Source organism: Gobio gobio, assembly GCF_949357685.1.
Source record: "Gobio gobio genome assembly, chromosome: 24".
NCBI lineage: Eukaryota > Metazoa > Chordata > Actinopteri > Cypriniformes > Gobionidae > Gobio > Gobio gobio.
The window spans coordinates 42482558-42507052 of NC_137120.1; the positions used below are offsets into that span (position 1 = coordinate 42482558).

General features: G+C 44.6%; 1 protein-coding gene across 1 annotated transcript; it reads right to left on the minus strand.

The window, feature by feature from the left end:
- Positions 1-249: 249 nt before the first annotated feature.
- LOC307120905 (uncharacterized protein) lies at positions 250-7856 on the minus strand. Its single transcript, XM_079808151.1, has 3 exons — positions 6301-7856; positions 3452-3757; positions 250-3125 (listed from the first exon to the last, which is right to left on the minus strand). The coding sequence occupies exons 1-3, from the start codon at positions 6536-6538 to the stop codon at positions 3022-3024; spliced, it is 648 nt and encodes a 215-aa protein (XP_079664277.1). The 5' UTR covers positions 6539-7856; the 3' UTR covers positions 250-3021.
- Positions 7857-24495: the final 16639 nt, after the last annotated feature.

The following is a 24495-nucleotide window of genomic DNA, read 5'->3' on the forward strand; positions in this document are numbered from 1 at the left end:
AAAGGGAAACATGTATATTTAGCTCAAATGAATGAATTAATGAATTCATAGGGAATTTTGAGAGTCTATTTTACAGCCGAGCAAATGACTCTTCTAGCGTTCATTTGAAACGCTATAGCGTAAATATCAACTCTGCAGCGGATATTAATATCCGAACAATAGTGAAACACTATTTAACAGCCAGGTAACTTAGATCGGCAGTTCAAGACATTAAATTGATAAGCACATAACACAAGAACAGTTATCTTTGAATACAAACGGAACTTTATTGATTAATCTAACACATCAAACTAATATCTAACATAAACACACGCACTCGCACATTCACACGTTGCAGAAAGGAAGAAGGTGAGGAAAGAATAAGTTCTAAGAGAGAGAAATTATGAAATCCTAAGCAATCTATGCATTTATGAAACATGACCTGCAGAAACCATTGATCAGTAATTTAACTTCCTATCGTTTCTTAGGCAGGGTTATTACATTTGATCTAATGCACCAGTTCAGCTTGGAATCAAAAGGCGTTACTTGCGTTTGGGTTTCGAGTGTCGTCTGACAAGGGGGATTCCCTTTTCCTGGCTGTACAGGGGTTTCCCCGGATCTTTGATTCGCTGAAGGTCTGGTCGACGTCTGGGGAAGCCAACCACGTGGGGTGTTGGCGGCTGGATGGAAGTCTTGTGGGCGTTGTTTGAAGTTGGAGCGCGCTGTTAGAAACTCGTTGTTGAGAGACTTTTGCGGCGAAACTTAACAGAACCCGAGACTTAACGGAAATAAAATAAACTTTAAGAAAAGAAAAGAAAAGAAAGGAAAGTGAGAGAAAAGCAGATGGCCTGAATGAAATCGTTGTTAACCCATTTTCTCTGTATTGGTCTGTCACGATCGTCAGATCGTCTCCTGGGAGCTCTCCGTTCAGAACTCGCTCTGGTCAAACTGCTAGGACTTAGCTCATCTCTGAACTGCGAACAGGCCGCGAACCAGCTCGAACCGAACTGGAACCGAACTTGAGCTGAACTCTGCACTGCTTCTGGTCTGAACTGTACAGAACTGTGAACAGAACTGTGAACAGAACTGAGAACAGAACTGTGAACAGAACTGTGAACAGAACTGAGAACAGAACTGTGAACAGAACTGAGAACAGAACTGAACTCTTCGTTCGTGTTCTGAGACTAAACTCAAACATTTGCCCATCCCCTGGATGGGTTCTGGCCAATTAGGCTTCAGGGGTGACTGTGTCTCCACCCCTTCTACAAAATTGGGTTATCTATAGAATTTAGTTTCCTGCTCTTAAGCAGAGAGTAAATTTAGACCTAATTTCTTACTATAAGGACATGATCAATTCTATAAAGATTTCATTCAGCTCATCTGTTGGATTATACCCATACGAACGCACCGGTACCAAACACGATGCTTTTTCATCCACTCATTCAATAGTTACATATTTGCATGAATTGTGAGTAATATACATGCATGATAGTCACGTGTATCAGTTGTAAACACACTAACAAGTTATGTCGAAGGCTATTTGAATGAAAGTCCAATAATCAGCGATTTGGTGCACTCATATGTAACAGTTTCTGTGAGCTTGCTTGGAGTTTTAGCTGTCACGTGGAGTTAATTTACCGGTCATTGCAAAGACAGAGATCTGGTTTGTTTCTTTGTCTTGTGTTAACAAGAGCCCTCTGTCCTTTTTTAACTGAGTTTGGTCATGAGGAAGTCAGTTGTTATGAAGTCACAACTAGTAGCTCCGGGCAGAATCGAGCTCCCATCTCCCTCGTGATCGATGGTCGATTTCCGGGAGATCTGGAGCTGAATTGTGCTTTGTTGAAAAGGATGTTAATTTGATCGAATCATTGAAAGATTCATTAACTATGTCTGCGGCCATAATTGCTACATTCGTTACAACAGTACAAAATAAGGCAATTTATCTACATGTTAGGGGGAGTGGTTATACAGCAGAGGAGGAGACATTCACACAAAGGAATGCATATGTTGTGTAGGTAAAGGGCACACCCAACTTAACTGTGTCCCTCGTCCAGATTCAATCAGCATAACAGTGCCATTCAACTGCATAGATGCTAATCCAATCACTCAGGCAGTATTGCTCTAAACTTGTCATGGTAAATAGTCAGGAAATTGCATAGAGACAAAAGACTTAATGTCTCAACCACTTACACAGCCTGACGTAATCTCCCTCAAGTTTACTTCAAAATGTAAAACACAAATATAGATAATGTTTTCAGTTATATTCTATTACATTGGAACCTATATATAACAATGTATAAATTTGTAATCTTACAAAAGGAACTCGTGCTGACTGCCAAAGTGCACTCATGGAAAGCTGCCTAAAAATGTGTGACGTGCTCGATGTTAAAAAGTGTTAATGTTAATAAGCAGTGAAGAAGAGCTCAAAGCGGTGCATAAAGACGTGCACAAAAACACACAGTATGCGATCGCGAATTTGGTTCTCTTTCATGTCTTATTGCGCTTGAATGGTCGAATGCAAACACAATAATGTCAAAATGCATATCGTGTGGAGTCATGTAAACGCAGCCGGTTATTTCTGGAGTGTAAACCGGGTGTGTATTAGTATAACGGATCTGTGTTTGCGCTCTTAAAGGGACAGCAGCCTAATAACCCTGATGTTCTGTGTCATTAATGCTGCTCATTAATTACTGCTCCACACTGAATAACTGTTTAATTCAAGTCTATGCTATATTTTATTTTTTACATTTGATGAACACATTTCTGTACTAACAAGTTGAATAAACCTATTGTACCTGAAAAAACTTATTTGTTTAATTCATATTTTTTGTTAAATTGAATTTGTCATATTGTTAGTACTTTGCTTATTTTTCTTATTTTTAATAACAGAACACAAAATAACTATATTGTGATATATATCATTATTGTGGAATTAAGTTTCTCATATTGTAATATTAATTTAGTCATATCGCCCAACCCTGAAATGATGAAACAGAAAGACTGGTGTGAACTGCAGGAATACTTGCCGGGTTGTGGTTCTTGTTAACGGTTCTTGATGATCCAGAACACAATCCCTCCTGTAATTATGGCCAGCAACGACACCACACAAACTACCACTGGAATAATATATGACTGGTGACTCTGTTCTGTAATAAACACACAGAAAACAGAACATACTGTACATTAGTCCTGCCAGTCTGAGATCAACCCGAGACACAAGACAGCAGATCAGATCAACTCATCTAAAACACAACTGGAGATACTCTTAAAATAGTTCAACTGTTTATCTTGACGTGATGCTGACCTGCCTTTGGTCAGAGAGTTTCAACACCTGGTGTTACAGTAATGGAAGCTCTAGTATTAAACAATGACATACTCAAATATTGTGTTGAGGTTATAGCTCACAATAATAAACCTACAAAATATCCCCATCAGTACAGGTCAGGAGACAGTAATCTCAGCTCTGCTGTACCTGCACATGTGTGACAGAGACGGCTGATGTCCAGATGTGTGGTGTGGTTTGTGATGGGATTGTTGAGCACACAGCTGTAGGTGTTGTTATCCTGATATTCCACCTCCAGAGGTAGAGAGAGACTGATGCTGAGATCAGACACACTGATGCTGGACAATAAACTGTTTCCTTTGTACCAGGAGAGAGTCACATGACTCACATTCACAGCTGAACACACCACTGCACATCTGGACTCTGAGGATGAGGATGACGATGATGAAGAACAGTCTGAAGAGTTTCTGGAAATGACAGGAATGGGTAGAGGAGCTGGAAAACATGAAAGAACATGCAGGTTTTATCTCAGTATTATTATAAAATCCATTGCAAAAATAACACGATACAGATGTTTTAATAGACACTGGATCCGTTGTCATTTAGGAAAGATTGTGTGTGTGTTTGAATCGAGATTGCGATCTTTTAATGATTACTCGTGCAGCTCTAATCTAAACTAAGACACCGATTGATCATTTGAACAGCTATTGTGCATATATTTCTTATTTCGACTATTTGTTGATCATCTCTGCAGCAATTTTGAGCATTTGAAATATCATTTAAATTCAGCATTAAAAGGCACAACATGTAATATTTTTAGATCAAAATATCCAGAAACCACTAGAACAGTGTTAGATATTTTGTTGACTTGTGTACATTATCCCAAATGTTTCCATAATGTTTAATGAAATCAGCCATTTTAACCAGGACTTGGGGTGCGTCTCAATCAGCTCTAGTTCAGTAGTCAGGGCACTGATCAAGACATATGTAAATGGGCTGATCCCTGATCAGTGCCCTGACTACTGAACCCACGCTGTCTGCATGTTGCTGTCAATAACGTCATGTCCACACATATGCAACGGAAAGAGCGGAAGTGGCCGACTGCACCATAAGCTTAAAGGGTTAGTTCACCCAAAAATGAAAATTCTGTCATTAATGACTGAGCCTCATGTGGTTGGACACCCGTCAGACCTCCGTTCATCTTCAGACACAAATGAAGATATTTTAGTGTAAAGCTGATGCTGAGAAAGGCTTCAGATAGGCCTCCATTGGCATTCAGTACATTTACACTCACAAGACCCATAAAAGGCACTAAAAACGTTGTTACAAAGTCCATCTCACCACAGTGACTCTACAATAATTTTACGAAGCGACGACAATAGTTTTTGTGCGCAAAAAAAAAATCAAAATAACACCTTTATCCAACCTCTTCTTGTCTTCTGTGTGTGTCTCCACGACGCATGCGTGAGAATATGAGCAGATCCGGCGTTCGGGAATCCATGAAATGCCACTTTAACCCCATTTTGAGAACTACACCGAGACCTAAAGCACGATCAGTGTAGAATTCAACAGCTGAGATACGCACGTCTTCCTCTGCTCGTGAACAAACCCATGACCCTTCTTCTGGGTCATGTGTCCGAACGCCGGATCTGCTCATATTCTCACGCATGCGTCGTGGAGACACACACGGAAGACAAGAACAAGTTAGATAAAGGCGTTATTTTGATTTTTTTTTGCGCACAAAAACTATTGTCGTCGCATCGTAAAATTATTGTAGAGTCACTGTGGTGAGATGGACTTTGTAACGACGTTTTAAGTGCCTTTTATGGGTCTTGTGAGTGTAAATGTACTGAATGCCAATGGAGGCCTATCTGAAGCCTTTCTCAGCATCAGCTTTACACTAAAATATCTTCATTTGTGTCTGAAGATGAACGGAGGTCTGACGGGTGTCCAACCACATGAGGGTGAGGAATTAATGACAGAATTTTCATTTTTGGGTGAACTAACCCTTTAATAAAAGCCCAGAGAACGGTGTGAATCGCCGGTGTCTGAGCATTCACTCCCACGAGACTCGACCCGTCCTGCTTCAAGCCACCGTGATGTTAATAAAACTTGAATGCATTCACTCATCCATGAACATGATTTCTGCCGTCCATCGGCTGTGGAGCTGAAGACAACAACTCCCATGATTCCACACTCATTCACAGCATCATCAAATTAGACTTTTGTTATGAATAAGCAACCTCTAGCCACGAACATTTTAATTTTGCGCTTTTAAAGCTGCACTATGTAAGATTTTTCCAGTAAAATATCCAAACACCTCTAGGCCAGTGTTATATATTTTGTTGAGTTCTCAATATCCCAAATGTTTCCAACTATTTGTAAATGGTGAGATGCTCTTTTACCCGAGGAACCGGGACGTGTGAGGGTGTGGCCTGTTGGTGACATCATATCCGGGTTAGTTTGCGTTTTTATTCTGCAGAAGCGCTTTCCTCTCACTGCAGTGTGAACAAGTGTCATAGCAGCCGCTGAGAGAACGCACAGAGTAACGCCATCCCATCATCAACACACTCAGATGAGTCTAATATGATCAACAGAGCTGCGTTACACACACTCATGAGCGGAGGAGCGGAAGTGGCGACTGTGGCTTCATAATAAAAGTCCCGCTGCTCGCGAGGCGTGTGTTGCATTCATCTTATTAACAATCGCTCCAGCGGTTCCTCAGCTCCACAACACTCGTCCTGCTCTGCTTCACTACAGTAATGTTAATAATCACATCATCAACATGATTTCTGCCAGAGTCCTATCCCGATTCTTTCCCACCGGCTGTGAGCTGAAGACCACATGACCCAAGAGTCTGCGCTCAAACGTGCAGTCATCAAACTACGCCTTTGTTTTGAACAGGCGACCTCTAGCGGACGGAAGAATTACATAGTGTAGCTTTAAGGAAACTATTATTCAATACACTGAGTTTAGCCTAGAATAAAAATAAAAAATAAACTGTATCATTTGTGACATGATTCATAGAGTTTACTCACCATAGACAGTAACTCTGAATCTCTTCACTGAGGTTATTCCTCTGATGATGACGGTCAGTTTATAGAGTCCAGTGTGTTCAGATCTGATGTTTGTGATGGTCAGAGATCCAGTCTGACTGTCCATCTGGAGTCTGTCTCTGAATCTCACATCATTACTCACAAATATATAGTTTATTGGGTCCCTTTTAATGATTTCAGCGATACGAGTCCCTTCAGGTTCAAACACCCACAGAATCATAAGATCTGTCTGTACTTCAGTAACATCAGAGTTTAGAGAGACAGAATCTCCCTCAGTCACACACACTGACTTCACTTCATCATCACACACTCCTGAAACACATTCAAACTAATTAATGTCATAACAAACAAACAAACAAATAAAGAAGGAAGGAACATAGTGTGTTTTATTAAATTAAGTCAAAACATTTAAAATAACAAAAAAGTTGTATGACAAAGTATTTAGGGAGCACAATCATGTGTTCAGGCAGGCCCGTCGCAAGGTGAAGGCCCAGGGGAATATTAACGGGGTATATTGTTGCTATAGTGACTAACCATTTGTTGTTTATGTGGATATTTAGGAAGAAAAAATATCGTATATTCAGTTTAACATGATAAGGTTCAAGAAGTTAAACTGTGTAACTGAACTGCGCACATTTTGACGCTTAAATTATGTTCTAATTAAATTATGAATGGGTCAAACGCGTTTACAAAACGGCCTGAATCCACTTGAATGAGTTTGGACTGCTCTCTCACTAAATCATCAGACGCGATTTCTCAATAAAATAAAAAGACAGGAGAGGACCAGCGCTGTTTTTCAGTATTTCCTCTGTGGACATGCGCTAAATGGATTTCTGACCATTTCGTTGCTTTTTCAGATTTAAAAACGTTTAAAACTCCTATAGACAGAGTAGCTTTTCTCGTTCTGCGGTGCCATCTCACTGATGCTCCGACAGGTGCGTAATAGTTTGGCTACGCTTATTTAACTTTATGGTGTTAAATAAAAAAACCTTTTTATCAGATGAAATGCAGGCGTCCGTGCTTTCTCCGTCCATTCAATAAATGCATATCCTTGAATGAGCGCGCATTTCTAGCATATTTACTGGAACTTCTTAGGTAATATCTATGCTTTGACCCATTTCAGAGGCAGCCATGCCGCGCTTAATGACTATGCGCACGAATCTATATCGCACGTAACTATTTTGAAGGACAAAACATAAACTTTAACTATTGGCTTTACATCAGGTCAGCTGTCACTTCAGTTTTGCGCGAGACCCTGTGCGGTCGCACACTTGGCACAACCCTTGCGATGATACTGTGTTCAGGTGTGTGTTCAGGTGTGTGTTCAGGTGTGTGTTCTGCATGTGCTGCTCCAGTCGCGGTATGAGATGAAACTCACCGTTTGTGATCAGAATGCATAGACAGATGAAAGCAGTTTCTAAAATCATTCCTCAAGAGATGACCGAACACTTTCTGATAAATAAAGTCCTCATAGCGCCGTGGAGAACGGGCTTTCAAACGGATTAACAACTGTCTCTCTCTACAAAACTTGTTAGTGTTTTTTGCGGAGGCGGTGTTTAACAGGGATGGGCGTCCCGATCTTTACTTTTTTTTTTTTTTTTTTTTTACTTTTTATTTATTAATGCCATAACCAGAACAACACCACGAGACACATTCATCCAAAGCAAAAATACAAAATGACTAAAGTAAAATAAAATAAAACAGTGCCAGAGGACAAGAACAAAATTATAAAGGACAAGGGTGCCATTTTTTGCAACATCATACCGGAGGCCAGGGACGGACTGGGGCTAAAAAACAGCCCTGGACTTTCTCCCAAATAGGCCCATCATCCGGCCATTCGCCCTTAGCCGTCCGCAACAGAAACTAGCAAGGATGTACTATGCCACAATACTGTCAGACTATCAGACAAGGTATTCACAACAAGTGACATCTCAAAACCTATGGCTAGGCCCTATTCATTTGGTCTGTGAAGCTTTCACAAACAACCACCAGGTCTTTGCCAATTCCACAATAATAAACACAAATATGAAAGACAAGGAAAAACTGCACTCTGATGGAAGACAGACAGAAAGTGCAAGCTAGGATTTTTTGGTTAAACAAAAACGTAGTCAATTTTTTAGCCCCCTCCCTTGTATGTTAGCACGTTTAGAGTGGTAGCAATGCATGCCTGATGTTTTCCCATTTAATTCAATACCTTAGTCTTCATTCCACCAGAAAATCTGAGCTCATCACTACAACCTCTCACAAACAACAAAGTGAATGAAAGAAATGAAAACCAATGCGATGATGAATGTCCAAAAGATGACACCCACAGACTGTTTTTAAATGGGGTTGGATACATATTATTTGCTTTTAATCTATGTGTATGTGTGTGTGTGTGTGTGTGTGTGTGAGAGAGAGAGAGAGAGAGAGATATTTTGGTTAGATGACAGTTGTAGGTTACAGTTTGACAAAAGCACAATGTTTTGTTTTATTGCGAGTGTACACAAATATAAGCAAACACTTTGCAGTTTGAATGATGTTCTGTATGAACAAAATGACGGAGTATGTATTGTTCTTATGTTTCCAATGTTCGATCGTAGCATCGCGTTCGGGCCTCTCTCTCTCTCTCTCTCTCTCTCTCTCTCTCTCTCTCTCTCTCTCTCTCTCTCTCTCTCTCTCTCTCTCTCTCTCTCTCACACACACACACACACACACACACACACACATCACGTCTCTCTCTAACTGTAGTTCTCCGCATTACATTAATTTTCGCGCAAGTTTTATTTATTTTTATATCGTGTATTCTCAACCCGTTCTCACTCCCAGCGGTAAATTCATGCACCGAGCCGTGACGCCCGTGCCAATTCCGGATTCCGGAAATCCGAGGACCAATCACAAACTGGCTAGTAGGCCGACTCTTCTTTCTCAGGTTTTTTTTTTTTTTGTTGCACATAGCAGCATATAAGTGATTGTATTAGTCCCCCTGCTGTTGGCTGTTCATATTGCGTTATTCAGTCCTTCCAGAAAAATGTGGCTTTTTTTTGTGATTGTTGCGGGCAAAAATCCTTGATTATGCGGCACGTTTTCTTAAAAAATGCGATGAAAAATGCGGGATATTTATGCAATTTTATGCGATAAAATTGCGGGAACTTGCAAAAACTGCGGTTTGATGAGAAAGAGAAAAAAAACACTACATCACAGAAAGTGCTGGAATATTTAAGTTCTCATCTTGTTTTATTGAAGACCTTAATAATGGCTCAAATTTACAAAACATTTAGTCAATCAAGTTCTGTAGCTTTACAAAAGGAATATGCTACAACTTCTGCAAAAATTAATAAATAACTTCCTGTTTTACAGATGTCGCTATACAAAACAGACATTTGAGTGCTTCCAATGCACAAAGTGCAATCTCTTAAAGGGTTAGTTCACCTAAAAATGAAAATTCTGTCATTAATGACTTCCCTTGTTGTTGGACACAAATTAAGATATTTTAGTTGAATTCCGATGGCTCAGAAAGGCCTCCATTGGCACAATGTACACTCTCAAGACCCATAAAAGGTAGCCTACTAAAGACGTCGTTACAAAGTCCATCTCACTACAGTGGTTCTACAATAACTTTATGAAGCGACGATAATAGTTATTGTGTGCAAAAAAAACTAAATAACGACTTATATAGTGATGACTGATTTCAAAACACAGCATCATGATGATATGAATCATCGAGTCGATTCATGATTCGGATCGCGTGTCAAACTGCTGAAATACGTGACTTTGGCGATCCAACCCGCTGAATCGACTCATTGATTCATAACGCTTCAAACCGCTGAATCGACTCATTGATTCATAACGCTTCAAACCGCTGAATCAACTCATTGATTCATAACGCTTCAAACCGCTGAATCAACTCATTGATTCATAACGCTTCAAACCGCTGAATCGACTCATTGATTCATAACGCTTCAAACCGCTGAATCGACTCATTGATTCATAACGCTTCAAACCGCTGAATCAACTCATTGATTCATAATGCTTCAAACCGCTGAATCGACTCATTGATTCATAACGCTTCAAAGCTTCATGATGCTGTGTTTTGAAATCAGTCAGCACACAGGGAAACTGCTTTGCTCTTTTGCTGTTATTTTTGTTGGCCAATGGGAGTTTGTGCTTCATCATGGTTTCACCGGTGTCTATGGTTTCTCCACGGGGTTTGAAGCTTTTCGATGACGTTCGCGTCGGGTAATCACGTCACTTCAAAACTTTCCCATGGCAATAGGCAGAAATGGCGGCTCTTGTGTGAAGTAAACGAAATTTTTTCAACTTTCTGCTAATATATATGACTTTTTTTGCAACGAAAATGCGGGGATTATGAAATCATGATAGCCCCGCATATTTTGCACGCGGAAATAGGCAATTTATGCGGCGAAAGTGCGGCGTATTTGAAAAAATGCGGCCCCCGCATGAATATGCGGACTTTGGCTGATTATGCGTTAAATCACGCGATCGCATAATCGCGTTTTTCTGGAGGGACTGGTTATTAGACTCTTTTCTTTCTTTTTTTTTTTTTTTTGCCGACGGCCGGGGGACGGCCCTCGGTTGGACGGCCGTTCTGGACTTTTCCAGAACGCACAGATTGTCAATCCGTCCCTGCCGGAGGCAGAGCTGCCAACTTTTCAAAAAAACTTAGAGTGAGATTTGGTGGGGCCAACCAAAATTTTTCCGCGAACAAAGCAAAAATTGCAACAAAAAATAAAATAAATAATAATATTATAATAATAGCAATATATATATATATATATATATATATATATATATATATATATATATATATATATATATATATATATATATAGCTATATACATAGCTATATACACACATATAATAGCTATATACACACACATCACAGAAAACACAGAAAACACTCTCTCTGCATCAGCATTTGAATGGGGTAGTATTGGTTCTCTTACGAGAGGTTCTCTCGTATTGCGTAAGTTCCTTACGCATCGGGAAAGTATTCTTTCTTCGAGATTTCTGAAAAACCCAAAATTATCCTTAATTTTGTAACATTGTCAACGCAGTGCGGCAGCCTGGCAGACCATAGCAGGCTATTCCAGCGTGCTATTGGCTGCTCTGCTGGCAACTGCAGCAGCTTATCGGTGAGCGCGCGTGACGTGGCGACCACCTGGCTTCATTTGCCTACAGGTGGGGCGTGGCCACGTGTATATAAACAGGGCTCACGGGCTGCATATTCGATTTTCTTTTCTTCAGCGAAGCCCTTCGCATCGCTGGATCTGGAACCCGCCGCCGTGATCGTGCAGACGAGCAAGCAGAGGACAGCGCCTGAAGAAGCCGGCAGCATCGCGCCACCTTCAGCCATCCGTGCCTGCTCTGCTATCCGGCAGCCCATATCCTTTTTCACGCTCAGTGTTGTCGCCGCTGCGTCACACTTTCTCAAAAAGAGCCGAGCGTTTGGCTTTCCTGTAGCTCAAACAGTAGAGCATGGTGCTAGCAACGCCAAGGTCATGGGTTCGATTCCCAGGGAAAGCAAGAACTGACCAAATGTAAAATGTGTGTACCTTGAATGCAATGTAAGTCGCTTTGGATAAAAGCGTCTGCCAAATGCATAAAAATGTAAAAATGTAAAAAAAATGTTTGTTCCAAAATGTCTCGTTCCACCTGCGGCTCGTGTCACGCACAGCTCAGTTCCGGGGACCGCCATGTGATCTGCGCTCTCTGCCTGGGCCATGATCACGCCGCCGCCGCACTTCTCGCCGGCGGATGCCCGGAGGGCGAGGAACTGACGATGTCGACCCTGCGGGCTCGACTCGATCAGTTCGAGGACGACATCCCTCCAGTCTCTGCTAAGCCGCGCAGAAAGAAGCGCCGCTCGCAGCGGACTCCGGAGTTCGCTGAGAGAAGCTCGCCGGAACCCTTCCCGCCTGCTTCACTCTCGCCTTCCCCGCCCCCACCCCAGGCCGCCATTTCTGTTGCCGCCTCCGGGGATGAGGCGGATGCGGCCGCGGAACGCGCCGACAGCTGCTCCATCATGGCTTCCGACAGCGAGGAATGGTCTTCCGCGACCTCTTCAGTCCGAGCCTCCGGACGCTCTCGAGCGGGTGAGGACGCCGAACTGTTGCGCCTTCTCACCCGGGCTGTCGAGCAGCTAGGCCTCGAATGGGCCCCGCCCAAGGTGGCAGCGCCGAATCGACTTGACGGATGCTTCCTAAACAGTCGCCGCCGTGCGCCCACCTCCAGGACTGCACCTTTTCTGCCAGAGCTTCACGAGGAGCTCGCGAAGTCCTGGAACGCGCCATTCTCAGGCTTCTTCGACACTCTCACAAGTTGACGGCGCAGCTGAGAAAGGCTACAATGCTATCCCTCCGGTGGAAGAGGCGGTCGCAGCGCACCTTTGCCCACCTTCTGGTTGGCGCTCAAAGGCTGCCCTCCCGTCTACGGCCTGCAGAGTGACGTCATCGCTGATCGGCCGCGCTTTCGCTGCCTCCGGTCAAGCTGCATCTGCTCTGCACTCTATGGCCGTGCTGCAAATCCTCCAAGCCAATCTCCTCCGCGACCTGGACGAGAGGAGCTGTGACGCTGAGTTGATCACGGATTTGCGAAGCGCGACGGATCTCTCCCTCCGCGCTACCAAGACCGCAGCACAGGCCCTCGGACGCTCTATGGCCTCCCTCACGGTAGCTGAGCGCCACCTCTGGCTCATGCTCGCGGACATGCGAGAAACAGAGCGCGCAGCCTTCCTAAACGCCCCGCTCTCCCCGTCTGGGCTCTTCGGACCAGCGGTCAAGGGGATCGTCGATCGTTTCTCTGAAGTGCAGAAAACGACGCAGGCCATGAACCGCTTCCTGCCTAGACGCCCCGGCGCCAGCAATAGCTCCGTTGCTCGCCGTCCTCGCGACCAGCCAGCACCGAGCTCCGCGCAGCGCCCAGCGCTGCCCCCTTCGTCTCAGCGAAGACAGAGCGGCCGCCCCAGATCGCGCTCTTCCAGCCGTGGTAAGCCGCCTCCCCCTCGGGGCCCCCGGCCTAGGATCGCGCTGAAGTCCGAGCCTCCAAAGTCCTCCTAGCCAGAGGCAAAAAACGACGGTTAAGTCCCGCCGCGGCTGGACCACCGTCAAAACTCTCTTTCCTGTCAGCCCCCACCACTGTGGCTGCTGCAGATGGATTTCACACAGCCAACGAGCCGGCAAAAACGCCCTCTCGCATGTCAATAACCGCCGTTTTTACGGCGAACCAGAGAAATCACAAAAGTTGCATTATTTCTGGTTGCACGGCTCACGCCGTATGTGTTTCAAATGCAGTAAATGTGCCCACTTTTCTGTGTTCACCCCTGCACACAAGCACTATAAACCCCGTGTCCCCCACTCACATAAAGCGGCCTCCGGCCGCTCGAGTGCTAGAGTTAGGTCACGTGTCCGCTTGTTTGCGTCCACGCCTAGCCACCACACGCGCTGTCACACAGCCACTCTTAACCGGTCATGTTCCACACGTAAGAGTTGTGCCCGCTCAAACGCGCTCACACATTTTCGCGAACATTATGCCTCAGGCGCTACGCGCCGCGCCACACACCATTTGTTCTCCGCCCAGGGTGGCCGAAGCGATGAGTGTAGGGCCACACACAAGCCATTCCCCGCTCAAAGCGGCAGAGATACAGTGTGTAAGGCGGCCAGCCATCGAGAGCGATCGGCTGGCCCACAGCACAGAGAGCGCGCGCACCGCGCCCGCCCCTCCTATACAGGCCGTCAAACCCGTGAAGCGGGTTAGTAGCACATCTACTTCGAGCGGAGATAGCCCCTTTGCACAGCAGTGTGGCTATAGAACCGGTTCCCCATTCTATGAGCGAGTCAGGCTTTTACAGCCGGTATTTTCTCGTGCCAAAAAGGGATGGGTCGCTCAGACCGATTCTGGATCTGAGGCGTCTGAACAAAGCTCTTATGAGGAGATCGTTCAAGATGCTCACGACCAAGCAGATCCTCGCGCATATTCGCCCGAGAGAGCATATTTCCCTAGATTTGAAAGACGCATATTTTCAAATCAAGATAACGCCGCGTCACAGGCCATTCTTACGATTCGCCTTCGACGGCCAGGCTTATCAATACACCGTCCTTCCGTTCGGCCTGTCACTAGCACCCCGTACATTTACGAAGTGCATGGACGCGGCCCTCCGAGGGATGCGAATATTGAACTACCTGGACGATTGGCTCATCCTGGCGCAATCAGAGGCCGAGCTCCTCGCCCACAAGGCAATGCTGCTCAGCCATCTGGACAGCCTGGGGCTCACGGTCAATTGGACCAAGAGCTCATTAGTGCCCACGCAATCAACCTCATTTCTGGGTTTGAATCTGGACACTGTGGCTATGTCAGCCCGCCTGTCACCCCAACGCGCGCGCCAAGTTCGGCGCATGGCTGCGTACTTCCGGCCGGGCAAAATCGCACCTCTCAAGCTTTTTCAGAGGATGCTGGGACGTATGGCCTCAGCTGCAGCTGTGCTCCAGCTGGGCTTAATGCGCATGCGCCCGCTGCAACGCTGGTTAAACGCCCGAGTGCCTCACAGAGCCTGGGCGTCCGGAGGCTTCAGGATCAGAGTGACTCAGGGCTGCGTTTCAGCCCTAGAGCCCTGGTTAGTAGCCGACTGGTACCAGCGGGGAGTGACAATGGGAGCCATCTCACACCGCAAAGTCATCTCGACGGATGCCTCCACCTCGGGTTGGGGCGCCGTTTTCGAGGGCAGACCGGCCTCGGGCCTCTGGTCGAGCGGAGAAAAACTCCTACACATAAACTGTTTGGAGATGATAGCGGTAGAGAACGCGCTCAAGCAGTTTCTCCCGTTTATACGAGGACACCACGTGTTGGTCCGGTCGGACAATACCACGGTGGTGTCCTACGTGAACCGGCAGGGCGGTGTCAGGTCCAGGTGTCTGGGCAATCTGACGGAACGCCTGCTCGTGTGGGCACACAGCTCGCTGCGCTCGCTGAGGGCTGCGCACGGACCGGGCCACCTCAATGTGGGCCCGGACAAGCTGTCCAGGGTCCTCATTCTCCCAGGAGAATGGTCCCTGCACCCCCAGACAGTCCAGCTGGTATGGCGCCTATTCGGCAGAGCGGAGCTCGACCTCTTTGCAACAAAGAGAACGCCCGCTGCCCGACGTTTCTGTCCAAAAGCGAGGATGCGCTGTCCCAACCTTGGCCCAGCCTCCCGCTGTATGCTTTCCCGCCGATTTCCCTATTGACCCAGGTCATAGCGAAAATCAGGGAGACGCGCCGCCCGGTGCTCCTTATAGCGCCGCGCTGGGAGAACCAGATTTGGTACCCAGAGCTGGTGAAGCTGTCGCACTCACCCCCCTGGCCAGTTCCGCTGAGAGCAGACCTCCTCTCTCAAGCAGGAGGGTCAGTTTGGCATCCCCATCCAGAGCGATGGTCTCTGCATGTATGGGTGACCAACGGATACCCGTTGACCTGCCCGAAGGGGTTATGAACACGATTTCACACTCTAGAGCCCCCTCGACGAGGCGGTTATATAGTTCTAAGTGGTCGGTGTTCACTGAGTGGTGTGCTTCCAAGGGATTGGATCCACAGCAATGTGGGGTCCAGCGGGTGCTCTCCTTCCTCCAGGAGCTGTTGGAACTGGGCAGGTCCCCTTCCACGCTCAAAGTGTATGTAGCGGCTATAGCAGCGTTCGCTCAGACGACGCTAGGCAGCACGCTAGGAAGGAACGAGCTCATCATCCATTTCCTCAGAGGAGCCAGACGGATGAATCCCCCGCGGCCCCCATCGGTTCCTATTTGGGATCTGGCCTTGGTCCTAGAGGCCATGAAGGCTCATCCTTTCGAACCGCTTCGAGACTGTGGAACCAAGGTTCCTTTCGCTAAAAACCGCGTTCCTGATAGCTCTGGCTTCAGTAAAACGCGTGGGGGATCTACACGCGCTCTCAGTGAGCCCGACGTGTATGGAGTTCGGCCCAAATGACTCCAAGGTCATTCTTAGGCCGAGGCATGGTTATATCCCCAAAGCGATAGGCACTCCCTTCAGGGCGCAGATTGTCTCCCTCTCGGCTCTGCCAGCACCCGACGAGGGGGACGGTGGCAATGTCCTCTGCCCTGTCAGGGCATTGAGGGTTTACGTCACACGCTCCGCCGCCTTCAGGCGTTCTGAGCAGCTATTTGTTCCGTTTGGAGGGCGCACTAAAGGTCTCGCCTCCTCGAAACAGACCCTGTCCAGGTGGATAGTGGACGCGATTGCAGTAGCTTACGCTTCCAAACACCTGCAGTGCCCGCTAGGTGTCAGAGCACACTCCACTAGAGGCATGGCCTCTTCGTGGGCTTGGGCCAGAGGGATTTCCATCCACGATATTTGCATGGCGGCAGGCTGGGCCTCCCCGTCTACGTTCGTGAGATTTTACAATCTGGAAGTTCCTGCCTTACAGGCGAAAGTGTTATCAGTTCAATAAGGCTGTTGGTTCTGCCCAGTGATTCCGCGCAGACATAGCTCACATACTGGTAGTAAGTTCGGTATGAGGCTTATGTAAATTTGAAGGAGACCGGCGGTGCCGTTCCCTCATTTACGAAAAGAGCTGTTGTGAGTTTGAAGGTGACCGGCGTTGCCGTTCCCTCATTCATGAGACAAGGTGTGGTGAATTTGAAGGCGACCGGCAGGTGCCGTTCCCTCATTCATAAGACATTGTTGTAACCACCCGTTGTAACCACCCGTCAGTTCGAAGGGAGTGTCTGTATATGTGGTCGCCCGTTTTCCTTACCGGCCACCCTGCCCGAGCAGTGTTATGGTCCCCGGTTCCCTGGGATACATATGCTGTACGCGAGGCGCGCACGGCGTTGACAATGTGTTCCCGATGCGTAAGGAACTTACGCAATACGAGAGAACCTCTCGTAAGAGAACGATACTCGGTTACTTAACGTAACCTCGGTTCTCTCTAGAAGAGGGAACGAGTATTGCGTTCCTTGCCGTGCGCCCCGCGGGCTTTTACGCTTCAGAACTACGAAAACCGAATATGCAGCCCGTGAGCCCTGCTTATATACACGTGGCCACGCCCCACCTGTAGGCAAATGAAGCCAGGTGGGCGCGAAGCGCCCTCATTGGTCGGCACGTCACGCGGGCTCACCGATAGGCTGCTGCAGTTGCCAGCAGAGCAGCCAATAGCACGCTGGAATAGCCTGCTATGGTCTGCCAGGCTGCCGCACTGCGTTGACAATGTTACAAAATTAAGGATAATTTTGGGTTTTTCAGAAATCTCGAAGAAAGAATACTTTCCCGATGCGTAAGGAACTTACGCAATACTCGTTCCCTCTTCTAGAGAGAACCGAGGTTACGTTAAGTAACCGAGTATCGTTTTGTTTAAATAGAACAAATTGATTATACATCAACCTACAGCATAGTTTTACAGGGAAGAAAAAGGAAAATAACTGTCTGTCCTGTCTGTTGCTCTTCTGTCTGTTGTGTGGTTCTTTTTTAAAAAACAGTGTTGTAGTAAAAACTACTTTGAGTAGTTAAGTTATATTCAAGCTACCCTTTTGAAAATAGCTACACTACAAGTTACTATCAAAAAGTAGCTGGCTACATTGAAACCATGTTTCTTTTTCTTCTTCTTTTTTACAATGAGATTGTTACAAATAACTGAATAATTGTTCATGAAGAATGTTATAATATTTGGGGTTTCAAGCTTCATAATGCAATGTAATTATGATTTCAAAGAGTATAGGCATTCAGGGTTATTGGGACACTTTTCCCCAGTCATTTCAATGGAAAAAACTGTCAGAATCATTACACACAATACTCAAATATAGCCTATATCTCAAACTGGCTGCCCAAGTGCAAAATGGCTACAAATTTAACATCAGTGCAAGAACAAAATGTATGCAAATCAACTTTGCGATGCTGTTTGCGAAAGTTCGTTGGAACTATGGTTTCGGGAAACACGACTCGTTTAACTATGCTTATAATGACGGAAGTTGTGACCATAGTTAGCGAACGACACTTTGGGGAAACGCACCTCTGAGCGTCACAGCTCCACTTCGCTCATAACAGGCTCGTTCTCGTCAGAACCCAAAACGGAATGTAGCTTTAGGTCGCGCAACACCGTATTTATTTGCCCATTTATCTTGAACCCCCTCACCGAAAGCATGATCGGCTCAACATGTAGATGTAGATATATAGATAAACTCATCTTTCAGGCATTTGACAGACCGGGTTGGCACTTCAGCGTGAGAAATCGGGGGTGTGGCGTGTGAGACCAATCAAATGCGTGTCTCACGGCCAATGCGTGAGAGTTGGCAGCTCTGCCTGAGGCACGCTCATGCTCAAACCGGTGTTACAAGATTTTTGGTTTCTGAGACCAGGGCTGCGTTCAGCCCCAACAAAACGTTGCAAAACGTTTTTTAAACGGAAACGGTGCTGCGTTGAACACCCTGTTCTGAAGACGCAAGAGTTGCAACTATGGCAGCTGAGAAGGCCATTCTTTGTGTTCTTTTTGAGGAATTTTCGGAGCCTGATGAAATCGATATAAATAGGCTACGTGTTTAATACTGTAAAATACATGCAATCACTGCCCTTGCCGTCCAGAATAAAAGACAACATCCCAATCCCATTTAATGAACCTTTTTTTATCTCCTGGTAATTAAATTTAATTTAATTTCTAGTTCTTACTTTTTTAATAGCTTGTATTTTCTTTCTCATTTTTATGTAAAGCACTTAATTACCATATATGAAATTTGCCTTGCAATGAAGCTAAAAATATAAATAAATACATCATCATGTTGATATATATGCTGTATTTTTTTTATGACAATCATGTCTTCTAATATCTTCAAATGTTGCGTATACTGAGCTGTTGTAAACATCTTTATCCATTTGTAAACATCTTTACTTGGACCCATTGTGTGAGCTGTCTCTTTAATACTGCGTGGTTTATATATGTTGCTGCTGATTGGGCCATAGCTGTCAACATTGAACATTGAAAATAAGGGAGATTTCCCGGAATCCATCCACAAACCCCCGTTGATCCACTTCCCTCATAAACTGATAACTCTCCTACCTCACATCTTCCTTCACTTTGTTATTTGCACTACCGACTGTTTATCACAGTAACAACTGTTTACATATGCATCTTACACTGCCATATCTTAACTGGATTATGCTCATTTGCACTGCCGACTGTATTTATAGTACCAATGTTTACATTTGCATTTTGCACTGTACTTCTAACTGTAATATGCAACCACTTTCCACTGCACTTTACCTTTTTTTTTTTTTCCGGATAGCTCTGTCCATAATTTATTGCACTACCCTAATCCACTGCTATTCCTCATATTAGCCTAACATATTATTGTATACCTCTAACTGTAAAATTCTGTTTATAGTAATAGCCATCTGTATATTGTATTCATAGTACATATTCACCTGTAAATTCTGTTTATAGTAATAGCCATCTGTATATTTATTCACTGTACATATTCACCTGTAAATTCAGTTCTGTTTATAGTAATAACGTCTCTCTATTTATACATATTTATACATATTCAGTACATATCCATGTCCTGCACTTACGCATCCATTGTATATCCTGCACTTGCTGCTATTGCACTTCTGGTTAGACCTAAACTGCATTTCGTTGCCTTGTACTTGTACTTGTGTAATGACAATAAAGTTGAATCTAATCTAATCTAAAAATAAGGGATTTTTTTCCCCACGATTCTTACCCACAAACTTAAAAAAAAGCACTAATCATTAACAGTCTAAAGAGTTTATAACTACACAATAGTGCTGGGCGGTATGACCAAAAATGTATATCACGGTATTTTTCTAAATTATATCGGTTTCACGGTATATGACGGTATTTTTTCCCCTATGCATGACTGTGTTAATCACATTTTATGCTGATTAAGAGAGGAAATACTGCAGGAGATTCACTAGAATGCCCTGTTTTACTGTCATGACGAGTGAATATTGTAGAAAAATTCCACACTAGAGTTAATAGGCCTGGTTTACCAAGCCTCACAAAATGATGCTGTGGAGAGACAACAACCAATAAAACACAGACCTGCAACACACTCAGAGTCATACTTACAGACACCTGAATATTAAAAGTTGAGTTGAGGGCACCTTAAGCATTTAAAAAATCTAACCCTATATAACAACAAAAACGAGGAGAAACGCGGATATTTGCAATACACTTAAGAGCACTTTATGAACGAATGACACACATCAGTTTAACACAGAAAGAATAAAGCAGTAACTTTTTGCCCATTCTTCTTTGAATTGTCAGTTTATTTATTAATTTACATCATTGTCTTTTGTGTAGCAGAATAATCCATCGTGTCAGCGCGTTCGTGATCAGACATACGGTTGTATCAGTGTAATCAGTGCATTTCATTTTAATAAGACGTGATGAAATATGCGCGCATACACGCTTCTGGTTCATGTCTAGAGCACTAGAGTTTATGAAATATGTCCATAAAAAATGAAAACTCGCTCGCTCCGGTCTATATCAGTGCTATATGATCCATGTGGTGATCGTTGTTAATCCCATAGCGGCGCTCCGCGCAGAAACCGCTCTCTCTCGCGCGCCGCGTGTAGTTCGAATTATCCACTATAATCAAGGGCTGAATCCGAAATCGCCCCCATAACCTCAAATAGGGCATTATTTGGAGGGGACGGCGCTTTTTAGTGGTGTCCGAAACCCTAGTGGACGTTATTGAGTGCACTCATTCTATCCCGTTGCACCGCAATAACGAGTGTACAGCCGATGTACACACATTGCCTGTCCGACTTCACGCACGTTTTCATTCACTCCTTCAAATAAAGTGATAACATAGGGAATAATGAATGAGAGTATAGGATTCAGCCATAGGCTGTGCTGTTAATGCGATCTCTGTTAATGTGCTCTGACTGCTTACTACAGTGCATCAATGAAATGGGTCCCCTCTCAAACAATGACGTGCTGCGCCACGTTGTTTAAGCGACATATACCGGTATAGCGGTATCATCAAAATTCATATCATAAAATAAATAAATACCGGTATTCGGTATGAACCGGTATAGCCTACCGCCCAGCACTACTACACAATATATTTAGATTTTGTCCGTCAGCGTCCTGATCCATCATCGCACATCACACTCATCTACTCTACTCTCCTTGAAGTTCACTTCCCGCTACTTTTTCCCTCTTCCTCCCGCCGCCGCTGCAACTGTCTTCTTCTTCTTCGATATAGCCTAAGCCAGTGTTTCCCAACCTTTTTTCAGTCATCATGGCACCCTTTGAAAATGTTCTCCATTTTGTGGCCCCCCCTCGCATACGTTACGCTAGGGGTGTAACGGTACAGATTGCTCACGGTTCGGTTTGTGTCACAGTTTTAGGTTCACGGTTTCGGTACGGTTCAGTATTTGCTATGTTCAGGGAAAAAAGGACTATTGTCAAATAAAAATAAAGAAAATAATAAGAACAAATCATTTAAATACAAGCAGCAGCACAAATAAATACTATTGAGCAAAGATACTAATAAAATAAACTATGCTTTTCAGGTACGTCTAACATTAGTTTTCAGGTACAGAAATTGATTAAATGTAAAATAACATTGCATGTTTGACTGTATAAATTAAAGATTAATCCTATTAAGCTTACAAAAGCTATTCAATCAAGAGCAGTGAGTGATGTCCTTGTCTTTTGTTGTTTGACATTAAACAGACAGCAGTTAAGGCTACTGCCCCTTTAAGACCTAAGGCTACTGCCCCTTTAAGACCTAATGCATGGATATGCATCATCTTTTTCGACTGTATAAAGTTTACTTAAGGCATATACAGACTATGTCTGCTAGAATACTCATCAAGATGGACATGTTGACATACATTTTGCATGAGTTTGTCCGTTCAAGAGCAAGACTTGAAAGAGAACTCAATATTTGCGCGCTGTGAGACGTGTGCGCGCTTTCGGATGAGTGCACAGAGACACATTTTCTTACAGCGCGCGCGACTTCTCATTCGCGTCTTCTGGCACTAAACCCAGGTGATGACGGTGAAAATGGTCATATTCGAACATACGGCATGCAATGAACAAAGTTTACAAAGAGAGAATCATTTGAAAAATTTGAACAAAAAAAAAAATATTTGAAGGACTTTTACACGGCACCCCGGTTGGGAAACACTGGCCTGAGCTACTGTCTGTGTACTGCCACCTGCTGGACTGGAGGTTTAGCAACCCAAGAGCAAGCCACTTCACAGACACAGATAGTTGCGTGTTCTGAGTTAACACAATCAGAGCGTAAAAATACGGGATATTTTACGGGAAAATACTCAAACGGGAAAACAGCGGGAAAAGATCTAAAATACGTGAGAAACCCGGAAAAAACGGGAGGGTTGACAGCTATGGATTGGGCTGACATATTTGACACACCCACCAAACGAGAAAAAACGCATCTCAAACCCGTTGCACACCGCTACTCACCGTTTCCAGGAAACATGACGTTCAACCGGAAACCGTAGCAAAACGTTGCGCACCGGTTTGAGCTTTGAACGTGCCCCAGGGGTCAAAGCTCAAACCGGTGCGCAACGTTTTGCTACGGTTTCCGGTTGAACGTCATGTTTCCTGGAAACGGTGTGTAACGGGTTTGTACAGTGGCCCAGTAGTGCACAACACAACGAAATTTAAAAAGCATACATAAGTTCACAACACAACAAAATAAATCCACAACGAAATCAAGCCACAACACAAAGAAAAATCCACAACACAACGAAATCAAGCCACAACACAAAGAAAAATCCACAACACAACGAAATCAAGCCACAACACAACGAAAAGTCCACAACACAACGGAAATGCTCCCAACCACTCGCTGTAAAGTTTGCACTGTTCTATAGAGTCGGCAATCTTACAAAGAAATCAATACCACAATTAGTTTTAAAGGGGTGGTAAAACACATTGTTTTGAAGGCTTGATTGTGTTTGTGGGCTGCACTGTAACATGTGTTCATGCTTCGTTTAAAAAAAAATGTCATTATTTTTCATATATTTGACCTTTATTCTACACTGCTCTGTCCCTCCTTGTAAAACGGTCTGATGCTTTCCGGGTTGTATGAAGCCAGTCCCTCAAAAATACGCAATGGGCTCTGATTGGTTAGCTGGCCCAGTGTGTTGTGATTCGCTTACCGCAGTGCACGGTTATCGGGAACGCCACGCCCCTTCCCTTACCGGAGGCTGTGCTTTGGTCAGTATTAGAAACCATTGCGTCAATAAAAACATACCAATCTGAGCCCGAATCAGACCCAGAACATTTTAGTGAAGATGATCGAGCAGAACCTGTTCAGTCCTCAAGAGTAAAGACTGCAGATCTATAGTGATGATCGCTACTGAATGCACTGTTACTTTTGTATTTTTAGAACGATTATAGCCAAATATCTGTCGAAAGAACTATTAACCCAAAACGAACACTAAACACTGGCTTTACTAGTTGCCAAATCACACACAGAACCATGTTTAGCAAGCCTGTAGATAAATAATACATAAAAGCTCTAATCAAAGAATCATTTACACTAATGCCAAGTTCGCTGTTGAGATTTTAACGTTAGTGTTTGTAACTTTAGGTGTTCGTCGGATAACGTTAAGTATGAATGAGCATTTAACAGACTGGTTTGCAGAATAGCGTTGTCATCTGTTTACTTCCTTGCTACAACGTACAATTAACCTATTACAGGAAAACACATCGATGAAAAATAAATCAGACTTACAGGTTGTGGCCCGTAAACAGCTTCTGTTTGTAAATCCAGCTTTCAGGACAAGCCGAGGTGCATATCCTGTATTGAACTTGCGAAGATGGTGGAAGTTTTTCTCCGTTAAATGTGCTGCGGGAGGGAGCCCCGCACGCGTCGTGCATTCACACACTGGCCGCGTTTGTCTCACGCAGCTGACGTTGTGCAAATCCGGCATTGAACTCGCGAACATTGTGCAAGTTTTCCTCCGTGAGATGTGCTGCTGGAGCCCCGCACGCGCCTGTTCCCTTCTGTCTCAAACACACGTGCATATAACATGCTGTATGTTAAACGCTCTGCAACGCACCCCTGTCCCAAGGAAGGCTGAAGAAAGCAAGTACCCCAGACCTGAAATCCAGATGAAAATAACAGCGTTTCCTCGGCATCGCGGCAACAACACTCCAGCCTAACTATACCACAACAGCGCCGCGATAC

Bases quoted from the DNA above. Each gene is read 5' to 3' on its own strand.
- LOC307120905 (XM_079808151.1), bottom strand. From the start codon at position 6,538: ATGATTCTGTGGGTGTTTGAACCTGAAGGGACTCGTATCGCTGAAATC. The intron at 3,758-6,300 runs GTGAGTAAACTC...CATGTTTTCCAG, and splicing joins ATTCAGAGTTACTGTCTATG to CTCCTCTACCCATTCCTGTC. The intron at 3,126-3,451 runs GTACAGCAGAGC...TGTTTATTACAG, and splicing joins TCTCTGTCACACATGTGCAG to AACAGAGTCACCAGTCATAT.